This window comes from Tachypleus tridentatus, chromosome 9, assembly GCF_004210375.1.
Source record: "Tachypleus tridentatus isolate NWPU-2018 chromosome 9, ASM421037v1, whole genome shotgun sequence".
In the NCBI taxonomy this organism is placed as follows: Eukaryota; Metazoa; Arthropoda; class Merostomata; order Xiphosura; family Limulidae; genus Tachypleus; species Tachypleus tridentatus.
The window spans coordinates 42,401,666-42,422,617 of NC_134833.1; the positions used below are offsets into that span (position 1 = coordinate 42,401,666).

At 32.6% G+C, this 20,952-nt stretch overlaps 1 protein-coding gene across 5 annotated transcripts in view; it reads left to right on the forward strand.

Moving 5' to 3' along the window:
* The window catches only part of LOC143225137 (protein kinase C, brain isozyme-like), a 143,299-nt gene that overhangs the window by 84,435 nt on the left and 37,912 nt on the right, over nucleotides 1-20,952 (forward strand). For 3 of the 5 annotated variants that reach the window (XM_076454000.1, XM_076453999.1, XM_076453998.1), the window contains 4 exons: nucleotides 389-545; nucleotides 9,268-9,496; nucleotides 14,842-14,982; nucleotides 16,502-16,675. In XM_076454000.1, the coding sequence (XP_076310115.1) occupies nucleotides 389-545; nucleotides 9,268-9,496; nucleotides 14,842-14,982; nucleotides 16,502-16,675 (701 nt within the window). The remainder of the gene's footprint in view (nucleotides 1-388; nucleotides 546-9,267; nucleotides 9,497-14,841; nucleotides 14,983-16,501; nucleotides 16,676-20,952) is intronic. The other 2 variants (XM_076454001.1, XM_076454002.1) reach the window with 2 other exon arrangements.

The following is a 20,952-nucleotide window of genomic DNA, read 5'->3' on the forward strand; positions in this document are numbered from 1 at the left end:
AAAAAGTAGTTTTCATATGTGTTATAATTCAAAAATGTAATGTGGTGAATAAACTGATAACTGGAACGATGACAATGAATCGCCATTTTATAATTATTCCGTTCAAATATAATATAATAACAAATAACTGTACAGATAGATTCACTCGTCCGAAATCTCTGAACTCAAGAGAGAATTAATTAGTGACTGTAAACAAGTGAAGCGTTTTCACAACGTTGATTAATTAAGAATTAATAAAGTACCAAATTTTAAAAGAAGACTTAAAATGTATGTGAAAACAATTATTCTTTTGATTTTTCACTCTGTGTTTAGAACAAGTTTCTCTAAGAAACAATGGGTAAAAAAAAGAATTCAATAAAAATCAACTGAACTCCTTTTCCCTTTCTAGTACGTCAAGCTAAAAACCTCGTTCCCATGGATCCAAATGGGTTGTCGGATCCTTATGTGAAACTGAAGCTGATTCCAGATATGGGCAATTCTATGAAGAAAAAGACCAGGACAATCCGTGCTAATTTAAATCCCAAGTGGATGGAAACGCTGTATTTGTAAGTAATATTTAATAATCACACTCTGATTTATAGATGTTTGCATATTTTCATGTAACTAAACTGTGTTTTAGCCCTTGCGGTACGTACACATCTTCTTTGCAAGCAGGGATTCCTATTTTATGTGTAACTCAACAATGTCTGGACAGACACACGTTGATAAAAGCAGATATTTTTATTTTAGACGTCTTTGGACAGGGTCTCGACAAATACACAAAGCAGAGATTTTTGTCGCATTGTGGATATACTTAATGGACACTCTTTTGGTCCACAGTTATGCTGTTTCAACTTATTGATGACATCTATACTTTGTTGGTAAACAGAGCTGGGACAAAACTTCTTTCACGTACGGCATCTGTAGTTATCAGTGTTAGCGTTTATCATCAGCAAATGATTAAAAAAACTGTAATTGAAAATACTGGACAAGTCTGTTCTCACGACAGGAAACTTTTGGATTTGTTATCCTGAAATTTGCGGATATTCATGTCCTATTCTAATATTTGTAAAATTTTGGATTTTATGAGTACATTGTCGATCCATGATATCAAACATTCAGTTATAAAATGTTCATCAATACTAAAGATCTTTAACCTAGTTTAGTAAATCTACAGAAATATGAAAACACATGTTTGTAACAGTTTGAATAAGAAGACAACAATATGTAAGTGCATACATAATTATTTATTGCATTTAATTTATTCATTTTCTATACCTCACAGTAAGAATGCTTCAAAATTAAGAAAATTACTCTCAGGAAAAGCAGCAAAATGCATTAACTTTAGTCCAGAACACAACAGCTTCCAGGACCCAGAGATAAATCCTGAAACCTGTCTCTTCTGTAGCACACGTTTTCTTACTACTGTTTGTCAAATAAACCATGTCCCACCCCCAATTATTAATATGTCTCTTACATCTCCTAGAAGTGGTGTTACTAATATTTGTTATAGGAACAGTCTAATTAAGAAACACTGTCTCAGCACATGGTGAAATGCTACACGCTGTGTAATTAAGCAGCTTGTTTCAACACTAACTAAGCAATGCTGTTCCAACACTGGGTGAAGCACACTGTCTAACTAAGCAGTACTGTCTCTCAACACTTGGTGAAATACAACACTCCGAGTACTCAAGTAGCGCTAACTCCACAATTGATGAAGTACAGTATACTGTTTAAAAATATGAAAGAGTATTTTCACTCTAAGATTGTAGTAGTTCTGTAAGTATACAGAACGATGGTCATAAACAATGTCGTCTCAATACTTGAGGAAGCTAACGACTGTGTAATTATATCGTTCTGTTTTAGTAACAATCACAACACACAAGGGATGAAATAAACTTGCCATTCCGATGCTATCATTCAATAAGTAAACAGTAGATAATTTTGATAAAACCTAAGGGACTGAACTGTGTGATTAAATGCTATTTTTCAATACTTTATGAAAGTATCTTTTAAGAAGTAAATAAGTTTTGATGGAAATTAATGGACTCTGGGTGGCCTGTGAGTATTCTTATCTGTTTATTTGGGGTACCAAGAAGTTAACACAAACGTAAAAGTTCTCTCAAGCAATTGGTGGATTAAAAGTAAGTTTAATCATTCCTGAACTTAAATCTGGCATTACAATTTTGTGTTCCTAGCCTCCAGGGGAAGTCATTTATTTAACTGTATCCCTCACTAGTTTTTTTTTTTTTTGTCGGATACGGATCTCCTCTTCCCTTAGGTTAGCTATAGAAGTAATTGGAAATCAGGGGGGAGATTGATCTATACATTAAAGTATCTCAGAACTTAAGGGGCCACAAACCCTGCAGCAAATAGCATTTGGTGACTATGTACTATTGTGTCTAAGAGAAGTGTTTTGCTAATACTACTAGGTAAATAGTGTGCTAAAACACTTGGTGACATGCATTATTGTGTCTAAAAGTAGTATTTTGCTAATACTTTTAAGTAAATAAATAGTGCATCTCAACACTTAGTAATGGGGAAAGTTTTAATTAACTAAGAATGTATAATTAATAGTTAGTGAGTGGAACTGAAGAAATAAATAATGCACTGCTAGTGTTTAATGAATCTCCACTGTTAACTGTGTGTGTTTTTCTTATAGCAAAGTCACATTGGGCTATCTGCTGAGCCCACTGAAGGGAAGGGTAATCGAACCCCTTAATTGTAGAATTGAAAATCCGTAGACTTACCGCTGTACTAGCGGGAGCCAGATATTAACCAAACAATATTGTTCCAAACCCTAGTACGGAGAAATTTCACATCCTGTAATAGATTATTAATAATATTATTCTAATATTGGACGAAATTAAAATAACTAATTATGATCAAACAATTAGTGACATATATGCTTAGAAAGAAAACAAGCATTTTTTTACAATGTTATTAAATGGAACTAGCTGCTCAAACACTTGTTGTATTTCCGTACTTTAAATCTGGTCATTATTATTGTAATGACATACAGTAAATGGTAACTGTAGCAAATAAAGCGGCCCAAGCAAAGTAAAGTTTATAGCTAAATAAATACTAACTGTATCAAATAATACAGTTAGCGCAACGTAAAGCTAATAGCAAGTCAGAAATGTTGTGTTATTTCTCAATAACCGAAACTGCGGAAGCAAGTATCTTCAAAAATTTCATGGATATGCACTTTTTTGTATCTATTATTAAAGTAAGGTTTTGCTAACTCTGTACAAAGAACTGTGTTAATAAGCCGTGATCTTTCATTTCATAGTGACATTAAACACTAAATAACTATCAAACTTTAAAGAACAGATGCAGAGGTAGTTTTCTGTTCACTCGTCATAAGAACTTGCAGTGTTTGTAACTAAACAGTGGTGTTTTATTTAGAGCCTGAGAATCATACTATGTAATTTATCACTCTTATTTCAATATTGTGTGAAGTTACAAAAGTATAACTAAATAGTAGCACTTTATTAATAGTCCAAGGGCTCAGCTGTGTAATTAATCACTGTTGTCTCAACACTTGGCTAATCTCCAGTTTTCATAAGTAAAGAGAGTATATGTGAACATCTCTATCTCACACACATTTTAATTTATGGGCTGTACCAAGATAGTTTGTCCTTATTCTCAGTTTAAAGAAACTTTCATTATTTTGTAAAGTACATTTCAGTGTATTTCACCTGCTTCTTTCAAAAAACGCATTACACCAGAAATTCTAAACTACTCCAATATATAAACTTAAAAGATTTGTACAGCACCTCATTCTTCTGCTGGTGTACAGAACATTTATGTTTCATTAGATTACCTTTACTAATATTTTGCCACTGGGAAGTAAATGTATCCGTTGTCTATTAAATACCTTTTTTTATTAGCACCAATAACTGGATCTTTATCAGTCAGAAACTTTATGTGCAATGACCAAAATTACCTACAAATAAATGTCCCAAGTGTCGGGAACCCCGTGTCACCAGTTCTAGACAACATTTTTCTGACACAGATTGAATCTCAAGCGATCAATTCAGCCTTACACCCACCACTATACCGGTACAGGTATGTTAACGATTCAATTGCTGGATTCACTTCTACAGAACACACATTTAGTTTTTCAATCACGTTAACTCTGTACACCCAACATTACATTTACCTGTGAACAGGAAGAAAACTAACCAAGTAGCATTTCTCTACCTCAAGATCAGAAGAACCGATACACGATTCAAAACAGAAATCCACAGAAAAATCATCCATACTGGACTATACATTTCCTTGGACTCAGCACATGAAACAAAACAAAAACTTAATATATTAAGAAGCCAAATAAACACAGCTACAAAACTATGTTCACCTGATAAAATTAACATGAAATCAATAAAATTAAACAACACTTCATAAACATCAAAACATTTCCTCCAAAAACCGTAGATAAAATTATACACAATCAGTGATGTCGAGAAACCCACTTGTTGAGAAATTTATATGCAAAAACGGCTCGTTTGGGTTGAGAAAATATTTTACATAGAAGAGCGAACAACGTTTCGACCTTCTTCGGTCATCGTCAGGTTCACAAAGAAAGAGGTAACTCTTTCTCTAAACCTGACGATGACCGAAGAAGGTCGAAACGTTGTTCGCTCTTCTATGTAAAATATTTTCTCAACCCAAACGAGCCGTTTTTGCATATAAAAGTTATACACACCCACACCTAGATCAACGACACAACCAACTGCAAACAAACATTAATAAATCCCAAGATACAACAAATTACAAGACCTTACACTGCTGCATACCATATATTCCCGACATAGAGTTACATAGAGTTCAAACTATGTAAAACCTACACTGATAAACACAACAAAAACAATATTTATAAGATACAATGCAACAACTGCCACGACTTCTTTATTAGAGAAACAAGCAGCAAAATGGAAATCAGATTCAAAGAATACAAAAAAAAAAAAACACCTTCACACGTTTTTGAACACTGCAAATCAAATAAACACAACATAACCACAGATGACACCCAGATACTAATTAGGGAAAAAAGTATAAACAAACACCAAATCAAAAACACCCTACTTATACAACAATGCAAACCAAAATCAAACGAATATAAAGGAAGACGTTTATATCTGTAATAAATAATAACCTGACATCTAACTGCAGCGTTCCCCGATAATCCTGTATCAATTTGCACTCACATCCCTAAGATATGCGCCCTGCAACGGTCCGTTGCAAACTCTCTCTTTGTTGACCTGAAGATGACCTAAGAAGGTCGAAATATTGCTCTCTGCTTCATTTTGTTAATAGTGTTAATACCCATACCAACCATCTTCAGATACAGAAGTCATTGCTAATAATACAGACCTCCGAATACAAACTTAATAAAAGTTGTTTGGGTTTTAATAACGGATTTTCTAAAATTCAGTTAGGCAAATTTTGAAAATAATATTCATTTTTCTTTTTACGTTTGTTTGTTTGTATTTTGAATTTCGCGCAAAACTACTCGAGGGCTATCTGTCCCTAATTTTCCAGTGTAAGACTAGAGGGAAGGCAGCTAGTCATCACCACCCACCGCCAACTCTTGGGCTACTGTTTTACCAACGAATAGTGGGACTGGCCGCCACATTATAATGCCCCCACGGCTGAAAAGGCGAGCATGTTTGGTGCAACCGGGATTCGAACCCAGGACCCTCAAATTACGAGTCGAACGCCTTAACCCACTTGGCCATGCCGGGCCGATATTTACAAACCTAGAAGACAAAATCACTTACTTAAATCATATGTACAATACATTTATCACAAATATAAGAGAATATATTTGGGTCATTTACACAAAGTTTTGTTGCCATAGTGACAAATAAATAATACTGAAGAGTTTGGTTTTGTTTTTTTTAATTTCGTGCAAAGCTACATGAGGGCTATCTGCGCCAGCCGTCCCTAATTTAGCAGTGTAAGACTAGAGGGAAAGCAGCTAGTCATTACCACCAACCGCCAACTCTTGGGTTACTCTTTTACCAACAAATTGACTGTCACATTATAACGCTTCCACGGCTAAAAGAGCGAGCATGTTTGGTGCGACGGGGCTTCGAAACCGCGATCCTCAGAGTACAAATCGAACGCCTTAGCCCACCTGGCCATGCCGGGCCAATATTGAAGAGAAAAATATTGTCAAAGTGCACGCACAAATATATACTATCCAGAAATGACACGTCATGTGGCTTGGTAGCCGTTTATTTACTAACGGTGTTTTTCTCGTAGGTTCTAGAACGATTGATAAAACTCTCACGTCGCGATTGGTCTAGAGAAATTATAGCCTGTGATTATCAACATTTTAAGCATGTCAATATGTGGCCAGATATTAATGAAAATGATTCACTTAAGTAAAAGTACATATGACGTTTTGTGAAAATTATGTATGCAGAAAAATGAATAACATTTTTGGATTCAGCACAAAGGAATTACTGTAGAACATGTAACAATTTCAAGACCATACAACCATCGTAGGCCTGTTGAATAAGATTCTTTAAGTTCTTATTTAATTTACTTTGAGGTAACATGCAGACACAGTGATATACAGTCTCGGCCAAAATGTTTCCAAACTGTTCTATATTATTGTTATTGTCTACAAGCATGGAGTAGTTATTGAGGAAATATCTAAGTAGCAACAGAGACGTAGCGTATAATAAAAAAAACAAGTACGAGCTGTTTTAAGCATTTTCCCGCCAAAATATGCGTTTGTTTTTTTGCATAAAATGGTGTGCTTTTGGTATAACAATTTTCGAAAAAGACCGACGCTTTATTCATATAATTTCTTCATACTCGATGTAAAGTATGACTTCGACTATTCAAAAATGGTGTGAGGCAACAGAATAACAGAGGTATCTCCTTTGTATTATAATCCTAATCTTGAAATGTCACTGAATTACAATAAAGAGTGTTCCAGGAAAGCGTACAGAAAGACGCCAGAGAGCTGTGTTCGAAATTATCGTGTTTTGAACCTGCTAATACATCAAGTTCAAAAGAGGTCTTACAAAACTGTTCAACAAGAATGGCATGAACACATTCATTTCAGAGCATCCAGAAGAACGGTAAATATGAATCTGACTAAAGAGGATTATTTTGCAAGAAGGGCTATTTTCAAGCTGATATTAATCAGAATTCACAGTCGTCACTGTGTTACATGGGGAAGACAACATGCCAACTTGCTGTTAGGATACTGGTCACACTTCATCTTTCCATATGAGTTCTGTTTCCAACTTGTTAAAGCTTAAGGTAAGATGCGTGTTCGCCGTTTACCTTGAGAACAAATGAGGAAAGACGATCTTTTAGAAAGGAGGCACAGGGGGTGATGCAATACATGTTTGGGCAGCTATTACTCATAGTAGAAAATCTGCTTTTTATATCCTACAGGGAAGCATCAGTTGCGCCTTCTATAAGTACAGCATGTAGACGATATTTTTACCATATGTTTGGTGGGGAAGGTATGGCAAAAACTTTGTGTTCCGGGATTACAATGCCATTGCCCACAGTACACGTATTTTATAGGATTACCTCAACCAGAGAAATCTCACAAGATTGGATTGTCAGCAAAGTCTCCAGAGCTTAATTCTATTGAGAATTATTGGGCACAACTGAGCCGGAATATTGCTAACCACGACCTTAAATCAGTTACTGTAGCTGAGTGGAATCGTCCTCTAGTGATAGGTTGGGATAAAATCACGGTGTATTATATCAATAACCTTATCGACAACATTCTCCATTACCTTGAAGAAGTTATTAAAGTAAGAGAAATACGAAACAAGTACTGAATGTTAATACGAACAGGTATAAAATTACAGATGCTTTTAATAATAATTTATATATGTTTCGGTAAGATTTTGTTGTGATAGGTGAAATGTTGAATTACACACTTCTTACTACGAGTCTCTGATAAAACACGTTTGCTATCGTAATGAATCGTTCATGATAATAATAGTATGTCTCATTACACAACTTACGCATATAAATGCCTAATATAACATGCACTTCTCAGTTTGACAGCGTCAAGCGTATTTGTATGCCAATAATAATTATCTTATTTATTACAAAATACATAATCATTTTGGTCAAGACTGTACTTTATTCGCAAAGAAAAAGGCAATGAATTCTTTATTCATTTATTGAGACAAAGCGTTGGATTGTAAAACATTATTTTACAACTTTAATGGGCCAGCATGGTTAGGTGGTTAAGGCGCTTAACTTGCAATCTGAGGATTGTGGGTTTGAATCCCGTCCCACCAAACATGCTCGCTCTTTTAGCCACCGTGGCATTACAAGTAGCGACAATCTCACTATTTGTTGGTAAAAGCGTAGGCCATATGCTGGTGGTGTACTGTGATAACTATATTCTTCCCTCTAATTTTTCACTGCTAAATTAGAGATGGCAAACGAAGATAGCACTCATGTAGCTTTTCGTGAAATTCAAAACAGTCAGTTGGTTCAGTTTATCATTTTCTAAGCTGTGCCAGATTTATTCGGTTAAAATCTATGTAATATCAGTGTAACTACACTACCTAAAACGATTAGAAGATAATCATAATTTATGGTACTGTAGACTTGCTTGAAGTAAACACTAAGGCTATCTTGTGAATGTGTTGAAAGATAAATTTCTATCTGGATCATCTTGCACTATTTCAAGCTGTTACAAAAAAAATGATTTTTGTAATCACACCAACGACATATTAAGCTCTGAAAATATACAAGTACTTGCGCACGTACACACAGTAGGGAAGCTGAACAGTTGCATAACATCTATTTCATTTAGAGGCATTATTACTCTAAAAACTTTTGGCATTAGAATAACATTACTTTCCAAACTTACATTATTACTTTAATGTTTAAAACACACTCAATTTCATATTTTATATTATGATCGCTGGTCTTTATTGCTATTATCTACGAGCTTTTCGATAGTTCATTGGTGACAATATCATTCGAGAGTTAGCAGACTTTGTCCTCTTTGAAACATGTGCTTTTATAGTATAATAAATTTGAAAAAGACTGCTCTGTGAAGAGTGAGAGGTAAAGGGAAGATAATAAATCAGGAAATTGTTTTATGTAGACTTTTACTAACTTACTATAAAAATACAAGTACTTTTACCCAAATATAAGATTTCTCCTATTTATAATATTTTTATTGTTTATTATATTTTACTTAATAATGTTGTTATAACTTACATTTAAAATAATTTTCAAATCACACTCTTTTTATTTTTTATAACGATATTCCTTTAGTGATCTGAAGGCTGAAGATAAAGACAGGAGACTGTTGATAGAGATTTGGGACTGGGATAGAACATCAAGGAATGATTTCATGGGTTCTTTGTCATTTGGCATCTCTGAGATTATTAAAAAACCTGCAGAAGGGTGGTATAAACTGCTAACTGCCGAAGAAGGCGAGTTTTACAACGTACCTGTAACACCTGATAACGACGATGTGGCTCGCTTTAAAAATCAAATGAAGGTAGCCCATTGGTTTAAACTTTATTTCGATGACATTTATTCTCTGTTAATCAGATAATTCCTGTATCTGGATTATTGAGATTTTTGTATAGCACAATCTAAAACATATATGTGTCAATAATTAATTGTTTTGACAAACGTGTTGTTTAAATATGTTAGTGTAACGAGTGAAATTCATTTAACCTCCTTCTTGAAACAATTATCAAGTACTAGCGATGCTATATTTGCTCCATCTTACCTAACAACGTATTTTAAAGATATTCCAGCTCTTGTGCCATATGGTTTCAGTTTTGTTCCAGTTAAGATTTAAAGGTTTCTTATTCAGAAACCAAGGTTAGATTTTTGTCTTAATCTTTTACATTTTTATTATGTAGTGTTATGAGTTCTACTTACGAATACTTTTTATATTATTGTATTTGTTGAACTATACACAAGCTTAACTTGTATATAAACTTTAGGAGTGTAGAAGAAATTTTATGAAATGTTTACATAATAAAACGTATTGACGATTTTTTATAACGTCATGAATAAGATACTTCGGATATTCATAGTAAAATTTGTATAGATTACCTTACAGGAGTTTTAATTCATTTTTAAAATTTGTAATTGTAAGCTTGTTTTTTATATTTTTAGGAATTATGATAAGTATTGAGGTTAGAAGTTATATTAAAAACCCAGATCTCAAGTTTTGATCTTTATTAAAAATTGAATGTGCTTGAATCAATACAAAACAGAAACAACAATAGTAATATTTAAAGTGAAAATATGTTGATTAAAAATTAGTAACGAATTAACGGAGTCCACATAATCTTAATTCTATGTAGTAGGTAGCATTAGGTTAATTATAGTTCAAAATAACGTGTAGAGAACTAAAACATTTTTCCCTTTCTTAGAAATGAAATACAAGTTCTAGACATAAAATTACTTTTTTTGTTTAAATTAATACTCAAAAACAATAGTTGAGAAAAAAGAATATCTTTTATTTTAAATAATACAAACGACATGTATAAGTATATCAAATACAACCAGCAACCTGAAGAACATGTATAAGTATATCAAATACAACCAGCAACCTGAAGAACCCAAATTAAGGTTTTGTGTCTATGTTTTGAGTTACTTTGATAAATGAACATTTATATTTCATTTTGAGCGTCATTATGTATAGTTTATACTTTTATTTTTAAGTAGTCGCCCCCTGTTTTGTTAATAAGACTCCTTTTAAGTTCTAAAACCAGTAAACTTCTGTAGATAAATATCAAAGACACTTCACTGAGTTAAAATTTGCAACTACAAAAGAGATACGTGTACGAAAACATAAATTTGGAAAATTTTAATAAAGTAATAAAGAGCAAAACAAGTAGAATACTACAGTATATATATATATATATATTAGATAAAAACGTGGATAACAATCTGCCAGTTATGAAGTTTTTTCTATGTTTCGAAATATTAACATTTATTCTTTTACAAAACTCAATTCTTAAAATATCGTGAAATATATAAGTTAAGTGATATGATTACCCTTTCAGCTGTGTTATATATAAATAGTATTTCATATGTTTATTACGACGCTAAAGTCCGGAATTCGAGTCCTTTCGGTGGACAGAGTGCAAGTAGTCTATTGTGTAACTTTACATTAAGAAAACAACAACTACTTTTGTTCATGTAAATCATTAGAAAAACTGTAATCAGATGATAAGTCAAGTACAGTCTTGGCCTAAATGCTTCAGTATTGTTATATGTTGATGTTATTGTCTACGCGTAATGTAGGAGCTATTGAGTAAATACCCAAGTAGTAACAGAGAAGATATTTATGATCGAAAAAGTTGTTATTATGGTCTGTATAAGATGTTTTAAGCGTTTGTTCGTCAAAACACACATACAGACCCGTTTTGTATAAAATGGTGTGCGTTTGGCATTATCTATTTCGGAACAAATCAAATTTTTATTCAGATAATTTCTCTGTACTTCGTGTGGAGTTATACTTCGTCACATGCCAGGAGTTACAGGGAGTCAATTTGTTCGGCTGTTCAGAAATGGTGTGAAACAAACGTACATTGTTGGGATAGTACGGTATCCTCAGTGTTGAGAATCCTGAAATATTAATGGACTACAGAAAACGTTGTTCGAGGAAAGTCTATTAATATACGCAGAAAAACTACTGCCTGAGATAACAGTATTTTGATCAGGTTAACACGACAAGATCGAAACGAGTCTTGCAACAGCTTATGACAGAAATGGCATGAACACATTCTTTCCAGGGTATCTAGAAGACCAATGAGCAGGAAACTGACCAAATAAGGTTATGTTGCAGGAAGTGCTATCTGCAAACCGATATTAACCAGAATTCGCCATGTTACTTGTTACTATATTACTTGGGTGAGACAACTTGTCAACTTACAGTTAGGACAATAAAAATATGTTATCATTTCGGAAGAGTCTTTTTCCTAGCTTGTTAAAAATGATGGAAGAATTCGTGTTCATCGTTGGCCTGGAGAACAGATGAGAAAAGATTTTCTTTCCCAAAGGGGATACACACAGGAGGTAGCGCAATACATAGTTGGAGAGCTATTCATGATGGTGGGAAAAACTGCTCTTGAGAGAAATGCCAGTGGCGCATTCTACAAGTACAGCATGTAGACGATCTTTCTACCATATGTTTGCTAGAACAATATATGGCAAAATCTTTGTGTTCCAGAATCATAATGCCATTGCCCACAGTACACGTATTTTACAGGATTACCTCAACCAGGAAAATCTCACAAGATTGGACTGTCAGCAAAGTCTCCAGATCTTAATTCTATTGAAAATTATTGAGCAGAAATGAACCGAAGTATTGCTAACTGCGGCCCCAATCGAGTTACTGTAGCTGAGTGGAATTGTCTTCTAGTGACAGCTTGGGATAAAATAACGGTGTATTATATCAATAACCTCATCAACAGCCTTCCACATTGCCTTGAGAAAGTTATTAAAATACGAGGAGAACCAAACTAGAACTGAATGTTTAATATGAACTGATATAAGGTTACAGATGCTATTTATAATGATATAATACTATATTGTATAATTGTCATTATACATTTTGTTAAGGTTTCGTTGTCAGAGGTGAAATACTGAATTACACATCTTTTTTTACAGATGTCTGATAAAATGTTTTGCTGTTTTAGTGAATCGTTCACAACGTCCATATAACCTGTGTAAACGTTTTATGTAACACAGGTTCTCAGTTTGACAACACTAAATGTATTTGTATTCTATTTTAATAATAATGATCTTGTTTCTACGAAGTACAAAAATATTTTGACCAAGACTGTATCACTTGAAAACTGATGTTGATAATAGAAGTGAACAATTTTTATCATTTGTCTAAAAACGTCTTTAAGAACAAAACATTAAATTGTTCTATAAATTATTGGTTTTAAATGTTTATTTGATAATACCTGTACTCACAGTCAATTATATCAATTTTTGGCTCAAAATAGGTAAGACTGAAACTTCAGAAATGACTTTTAAATATTACAAGTAACAAACTGCAAAGAAACAAAAAACATGAACCTTTTCATTATTGATATAAAATTTACATGGCATAGCCTCCTACTGAGAAAGGAGGACTGAAACATACCTCGAAGGTAACTTAAGCATGATGGAGGTCAAGGAGCAGGTTACCAGAGATCTGTATTACTGGTGTCATTCAAGATCCTGGGAGAACTATGTTAACGTCCTCCCTCATGCAAAACGGACGTGTTTCCTAAATGGATTTATTAATGGGAGTAGCTATATGAGTAATTGATATAATGGAAAGGCTTGGTCGGTATACTGGGGTTACTTCGAATCTTGAAGATGACTTTGAAGTCTGTAAAGGACCATAGATATATTCTGCTAGTCCTCTTCCCATTATTTATGGTTGCTTTATGATCGGTTTATTTATATATTACTTAGGTTATATGGTAGAAATTTATCATTTCTTTAGAATAAAAAAATATTTTGGTTAACAAGCTTGTGGTAATATTGACAGAATATGAGTATGGAAAGATACATTACGTAAAAAACATAGATATCTTCATTTAACTGTATTAAGCAAACATTTAGAAGACAACTAAAGCTAAAAGAAATAGTTCAGAATAAAAGAACAAAGGATAAATTATTTAATTTTTATAGTAAGCTAGACACACATTAAAGCAATTCAGGACTGTTTTTAAGTATGAATGAACATCACTTTAAGAACTGACTGGAGAAAACTAATGAACTGAATAATAAATATTTGGAAAATATGAAATTGCACACCATATTCAAAATATGCTTGTAAACTTAACTGCAATGACGTGGTTTAGCATGGTATACAAAATTTTAAAATAAGTTGTATTAAATCTAATATTTTTGTTTGACTCAGTTTGATTGTAAACACTTGTAGCACTATTATAATAAACTTAAGCTACGTTCATATGATTCTATGGTTAAGGTTACACGCTAGAGGAGTTTTGAACACCGGCCAATGCACAGACTATCCTACTTCCAATCATGGAGTCGTTTCTAAGCACGTTTGTCATCGCTCAGACTGGTACAGTGGTGCCATCCATAATTTCGAATCGCCTTCCACACAGAGATAACCGCTAGATAGAATCCACTACTAGCTACTGTTTATAAACGTTATGTAGTTATGAACTAATTATTTTATCTATTTTTACTTTATGTAATCATTTATTACCATTATATATACATATGTTGTTGTTGTTTTCCAAATTATCAATGTAAATAAAAAGAAACTGCGCTTTTGATATAAAGAAGTGGAGGTCGAAACAGTTAACTACTGCCCGACACTTTAATAACGTGACAAATAAACGCAGTCTCAATCGGACATTAAATACCTGCGTAAAATACGATAAGCGAATGTGGCCATTATATGATCGAACTAGCTAAAAATATAATTATATTATTTATAAGCATAAACAATTAGCATATTCAACATAGATATTGCGAACAAAACTTTTAATGTAACTTTACCAGTTCAACGTTCTTATCTTCATCATATAATTAATTTTTATCTGGGTTTGAAAAATATAAAAAATAAACGTAATGCTCAACTATTTCTTTCTCACATTTAGAAACTAAAATTTTTAATTGTTTATACCTAATATTAATATATGTTTAAAAAGGATATGTTAACAATAGAACAACAAAATAGTTTATTAATATTAATAATCAAAAGTAAATAAAATAGAAATAAATGTACTTTCTAATTTATAACCTTAAAAATATGAAAATTAATTGCCTGAAAAGTAATATTATAATTTTAAATTAGCCTATTGCAATGTAACACAATCTTCATGATTTTCCCTTTGCCATTAGAGCAGAATGTCCCTAGGAACACAAAAATCAGAAAGGTTTTCAGATTTACCAAATATCCCTCATAATATGGGGAAGCAAGACATTATCAGGGCTTCCGATTTCAACTTCCTTATGGTTCTGGGTAAAGGAAGTTTTGGAAAAGTGAGTTTGTCATTTTTTACACATGAAGCATATTTATAGTTTACCTTGCAATAATACTTTGTTTATATCTTCCTTAATGTATATATAAACCGTTAAAAAAACCAATGAGACCCCAGCAAATCTGTGTTTCTTTTTATTTCTGAAGTGCTAGCTTTATGTATTTTTTTATATTTCAGTGTGTTGTGATTTGTTTTGAATTTCGCTCAAAGCTCAGGAGGGATATCTGCGCTTGCCGTCCTTAATTTAACAGTGTAAGACTAGATGGAAGGCAGCTAGTCATCACCCCCACCGCCAACTCTTGGGCTAATCTTTTACCAACGAATACTGGGATTGACCGTGACTTTAAAACCTCCCCACGGCTGAAAGAGCGAGCATGTTTGGTGCGATGGCGATTCGAACCCACGATTCTCAGATTATGAGTTGATTGACCTCACCACCTGGCCATGCCAGGCCATTTTCTTGTGATTTACCAATTTGTTTTTGATCCGATGTCTTTTTATTATCACAAACATTGAAGCAACGAATTAGTTATCTTGCATAGTACTTAGAGGCCTGCACCATGTACAACATTAATTTGATTTACAACTTCAAACTTTTTAATGTTTATTTCTGTAATTTTTGTTTTTGATACCATGAAAATATTTTAGTTTGATTTATAAATAGAAAGTTGGTTTAACTATGTATTCTCTTCTTGAAAGCCCTCCAGTGATACAGCAGTATGTATGCGAACTTACAACGCTAGAAATCGAGTTTCGATACCCGTGATGGGCAGAGCACAGATAACCCATTCTGTAGCTTTGTGCTTAACATCATACAAACAAACATATTTTCTTAAAGAAAATATTGCTTCAAGTATGCTGGTATTTAATTACTGTTCAAACTGTAAAGTCTAGTTTTATCAGGTTTTGCTTTGTATTATTCATATAATTTATACGGTAAGATGTTGTCATTGTTTGGTTAAATTAATACTTACAAATCTTTATTAAATATATTAAAGTGTCTTATATGATGCCAACTACAAAACTAATATCTTGAAGAGATAATGTTAACGTACAACATATAGCTCGAGATCCTTAAAATATCACAATATTCATATGATAAATTCATTGAAGTTTTATACTGATATCAGTCGAAGACATAAAAATAATATTAATTTTGAATATTTACTTCAAATGTTTATGCTTTATTCTTTGTGAATATCGATTGTACTGAACAATGCTCTGGTCACAATCTACCTGCTCGTAAACTGAATTCATTTGTAACATTATTTTTCAGTCACAAGTGTCATTTGAATATCCATTATTGTCAGAACTGGAATCCTTATTATTCGGAATGAGTATAAAAACCAGTAAATAATTTAACAATTACCTCTCTAAACATATTCAATTTACTTGATATTTCATTGTAATGGGATATTATTATAATAATTGTTTTTATTGGCTTTGTTACATGTATATGAAGAGTTATGTAGGCCTATTATTATTAAAGTACAATTATATTTGACTTGATACCAATATAGGTTATGCTGGCTGAAAGGAAAGGAATAGATGAGTTATATGCTATTAAGATACTCAAAAAAGATATAATCGTACAAGATGATGATGTAGAATGTGCTATGGTAGAAAAGCGAGTCCTTGCTCTAGCTGACAAACCCCCTTTTCTTGTTCAATTACATTCTTGCTTCCAGACCATGGTAAGTAACTCCTCTGATAGGATACTAAAATTATAGTTCATTATTGAACGCTTTGTATAGCAACTCGATTTTATTTAATTATTTAACCATATTTTGGAAAATTAAAGCATTCAATGTGATTTATTTGGTGGTATAAAGAACATTGTTCTCCAAAGAATATCTCGTAGTTCAGGGTTAAATGTGTTAATAGGTAATAATAAGCTATCTTGACGTTAATTTAATTACTAAAGAGTAGTTTTATGCAAAATGACAGAAATTTTAACATTTTTATCATTTAAAGAATGATTTTTGGGAAATTTCATTTAATGATATATATGTATGTATATATACAACTTCAAGTATCATACTGTAACGTTAACATAATGAGTAGACATAACATGTTTTGTTTTTAATGAAGAATTATTTATTATTTATTTTTGATTTCGAAGTAAATCATAAAACAATTGGACTTTTTATGAAACATTAGTATCTCAGTTACATTTACAAATCAATACAATATGATTAATACATCGCTTTACCACTGCCTATTTCTCGAGGTAATATCGTGGAATGTAACGAATAGCTTTACTTGCATTACGTATTTTATCGATTATATTTGTGAAATGCAATACATGGACTACTAACATTTATTTCAGGTTACTCTCATTAAATTTAATACATGCCTTTACTAGCTATTATCTTATAGGTTATATTATTATGAAATGTAACAGAAAACTTGTGTTTTTGTCGTGGAGTATTGTCGTGAATTGTAATACAGTATTGTTTGCAGACCGATGTTTATAAGAACGTTGGTCTATTCTGTTGGCTCTGACATGAGTTTTCAAGTTTCATTCGGAGCTTTTCATGAAATAAAACAAGCATTAAAGATAATAAACTATCACGAACCTTACATTCTACATTCGGTGTTGTTTCCAATGCTAAATAGGCTCGAGTCAAACTTAGTGAATTAGTCTTTGTGGCTGTTGTTTGGTTTTCAGTTGATTCAAGACTATTTCTAAACTTCTAAATTTCTAAAAAATGTTTAGTGATATTTGAATACAATAACTTATCATAGTTAACTGTTAAAATACACATCTTTGGTTGTAGACTAGCGTTATCAAGGTTTAGTTGTTACACATACTTTCAAGAAACTCCTACTGAAAACGCAACGTTTACTTGGTTTTCTTTTATCGTGAAACGCCACAACGAGCTATCTGTGCTTTGTCCACTGCAGAGAATCGAACTCTGAATATAAGTATCGAAAGTTCTCAAGTTAATCGCTGATCCTGGGAGGGAGGGGGTAGAACATTTGAAGACTATAAACTGGACTTTTATTTTTTTACAGTAAATTATTATAAAATCTGATACAAACTACATTAGAAGTCTTCTAACTTGCCGCTGAAACATCGGATTGAGGAGAAGGAGAGAACTGCTTTAGCAACTGGCTGTGAAAGTCAAGGCTGTGGTATCTTGACAATATGATAACTCAGCACTGAAACACTTGAAGAAAATGTTTAACAGCTAGTGTATTAATAGGATTTAGTATAGAACTTGTTAAAAGAAGATGAACGATAATTTACAGCTTAATGGGGAAAAATAACCTATATCTTAAATCCGAATGATTCCTCATCTGAGAATTCCTGATTCATTTCCTATTACCGCAAAATGCGCTCTCTACTTTTGGACCAAGGGTGGAATATTCAATGAGACGAGATTTGGATATATATATACTATTGTTGTCCAGCTACCTTTCTTCTAACCTATCAACTCAGGTTAGGAATAACTATGCCCTTGTGTAGTTTTGCGCGAAATTTCTAAAACAAACAGACACTTAAGTAAATAATTTCTGTATGAAGTAGCATTCTGAGTTTCAATTAATTTTACTTTTATTCTGTATTTTATACAAATCTGTAAAGTGTTCATTACTGTGTTTAATCCAAAGTGTTCAGTATTGAGCTCGTTCTGAAACTTTAACACTGAGTTTTTTTTTCATTTTATCGCTACTATTCTATGTTTCATGTGAATATCATACTGTTTATGTGTTTTGTTTTATAAATGCAAGCATGTCTATTCCGTGCTTTATTTCAGCTTTGAGTCTTGTTAACGTTTTTTTGTTATTATGAGTCTTAATCAAGGTTAATTTTGTATACGATTATACTCTATGATTTTATATTGAGTTTTATATATTTCATTGTTCGGTTTAATTTTATGTTATTCTCCGTTGTATTGTGTGTTTATTTCACTTAATTTCACTTACTCTATTTGAGCGTGTTTTACGTCCTTTTTGTTAAATAACGATACCATTGTTTGTATATGAATACGCATCATAACGTGAAACGTCGTCCCAAAATACTGTTTTTTGTGAATCGACAGGGCCACGTGGTTAAAGGCGCTTGACTTACAATCTGAGGGTCACAGGTTCAAATCCTCATTCAATTAAACATTGTCGCCCTTCCAGCCATGCGGGTGTTATAATATGCGGTCAATCCCACTAGTTGTTGATAAAAGATTAATGCAAGATTTGTCGGTTAGTAGTAATGTAGGTAGATTCACTGTTAAATTAGGAATGACTGGCACAAATAGACCTCGAAATTCCAATCAAACTATTGTGGACCAAGTACTTGCCTCTGGGATATTAGTGAAAATCTGCATACCACTGAGTAGTTTATGAACACAAACGAGAACAAATGGAACTGTCGTGCTAGTTTATTTAAGGATGAAATATTCAATAAACAAATTACTCTTATGGATTTTGTGCATAATGTCGTTCTAGTGGTTTAGTTTTGCGTTGTGTTCGTGTTAACCTAAGTAAATAAATCTAAAGAGGAACAATGCACTTATCCGAAAAACAAAATCGTATATTAATCATTCAATAAGTTTCAAACTTGGCCTAATAAGTCATGTGCTAACATTTGATAGACTTAAGAGTCAGAATATCTCTAAAATACGACAATAAACCCTTCATGGGTTTTGATATAAACGCATTTTCTAACATCACTATCTTGAAAATTAAAACTTTTTTTTTACTTTGTTAAACTTTCAAAACGTCCTACATTTTTTAATGTCCAGCTTGTGCAATCAGACATCATCATATGCACATACAAGTGTACACGTTGTAGAAACTTATCAAAAATGCTTTCTACATCTAACTGACTGATGATATTACTTGCACGTCGCAATAGTTTATAGAAAGCTGTTAACCCTATCATCATACAAACTATATTAATATCAACACACTTTGAGTGTTATAATATTATTTATTTTTTCTACTTTTTATTTTCTTAGCTATTTGTATTTCATTTATAAGTGATGTTCTACACCCCTTCCTTTAGAACATTTCTCTATATGTATTACTCGATACTACAATTTCTTTCATAACAGTTGGGTTTATTAAAGGACAATTAAACAAACTTTATACAACATAGGTTGTAAGCGAATTCGGTTTCTAAATCATATTTTATCGCATTCAACAAAACAAAAGTCCATGTGGACTGTATCAGAGAATGTGACACGTATGTGGCAAATGTAATTGTTGTGATTCCAGTTTCTTTGGTCATCTTTCTCATGTAAGTAGCGGCTGCTTTGAAGTTGTTTATTGGACACTTGACTCATAAGCATCCACTATCTTCATTCTTTTCTTTGTTATCCTGTATTGGCGGTACCAAAAGCTATGCTCAACTTTTTCATAATAGCTTTTACTGTACTTATGAGAATTGGCTTGGATGTGAGATTCAGAGTATTTTGACTATTCAGCTGTTAGAATTTTTGCACTTCCACTGAGAAAAACGAATGTTCCCTTCTTCTCCATCTTAATCCTTTGGCTTTACATCTTTCAAAAATCTCGCTGCATCGAAAGGAAAGTGCTGTACACATTCTTCAACCATAAGTGTTTCCGTAGAGTCATTTTGTTACCTAATACAGTAAAACCTGCCTAAGCGGGAAACTGCATAGGACGGAAACCTGTACAAGCCGGAAATATCAAAATTTTGCATCATCATCTTAAGATTTCTCTTATAAAACACCCTATATATGGCAGAACCTGCGTAACGCGGACGGAAAACTATCTTTCACCTACCTCATCTATCGACAAGTAGGATTAGAACCTGAGTAAGGCCGAAAAAATGTTTTTGATTAAACATTAATTTATTATGTAATTAATAATTTCTTTAAACATTAATAAATTATTGTTTAATTAATACTTTCTTTAAATATTAATAAATTTGTCTTTAGTTAATAATTTCTTTAAATATTAATAAATTCCTGTTTAATTAAAAATTTCTTTAAATATTAATAAATTC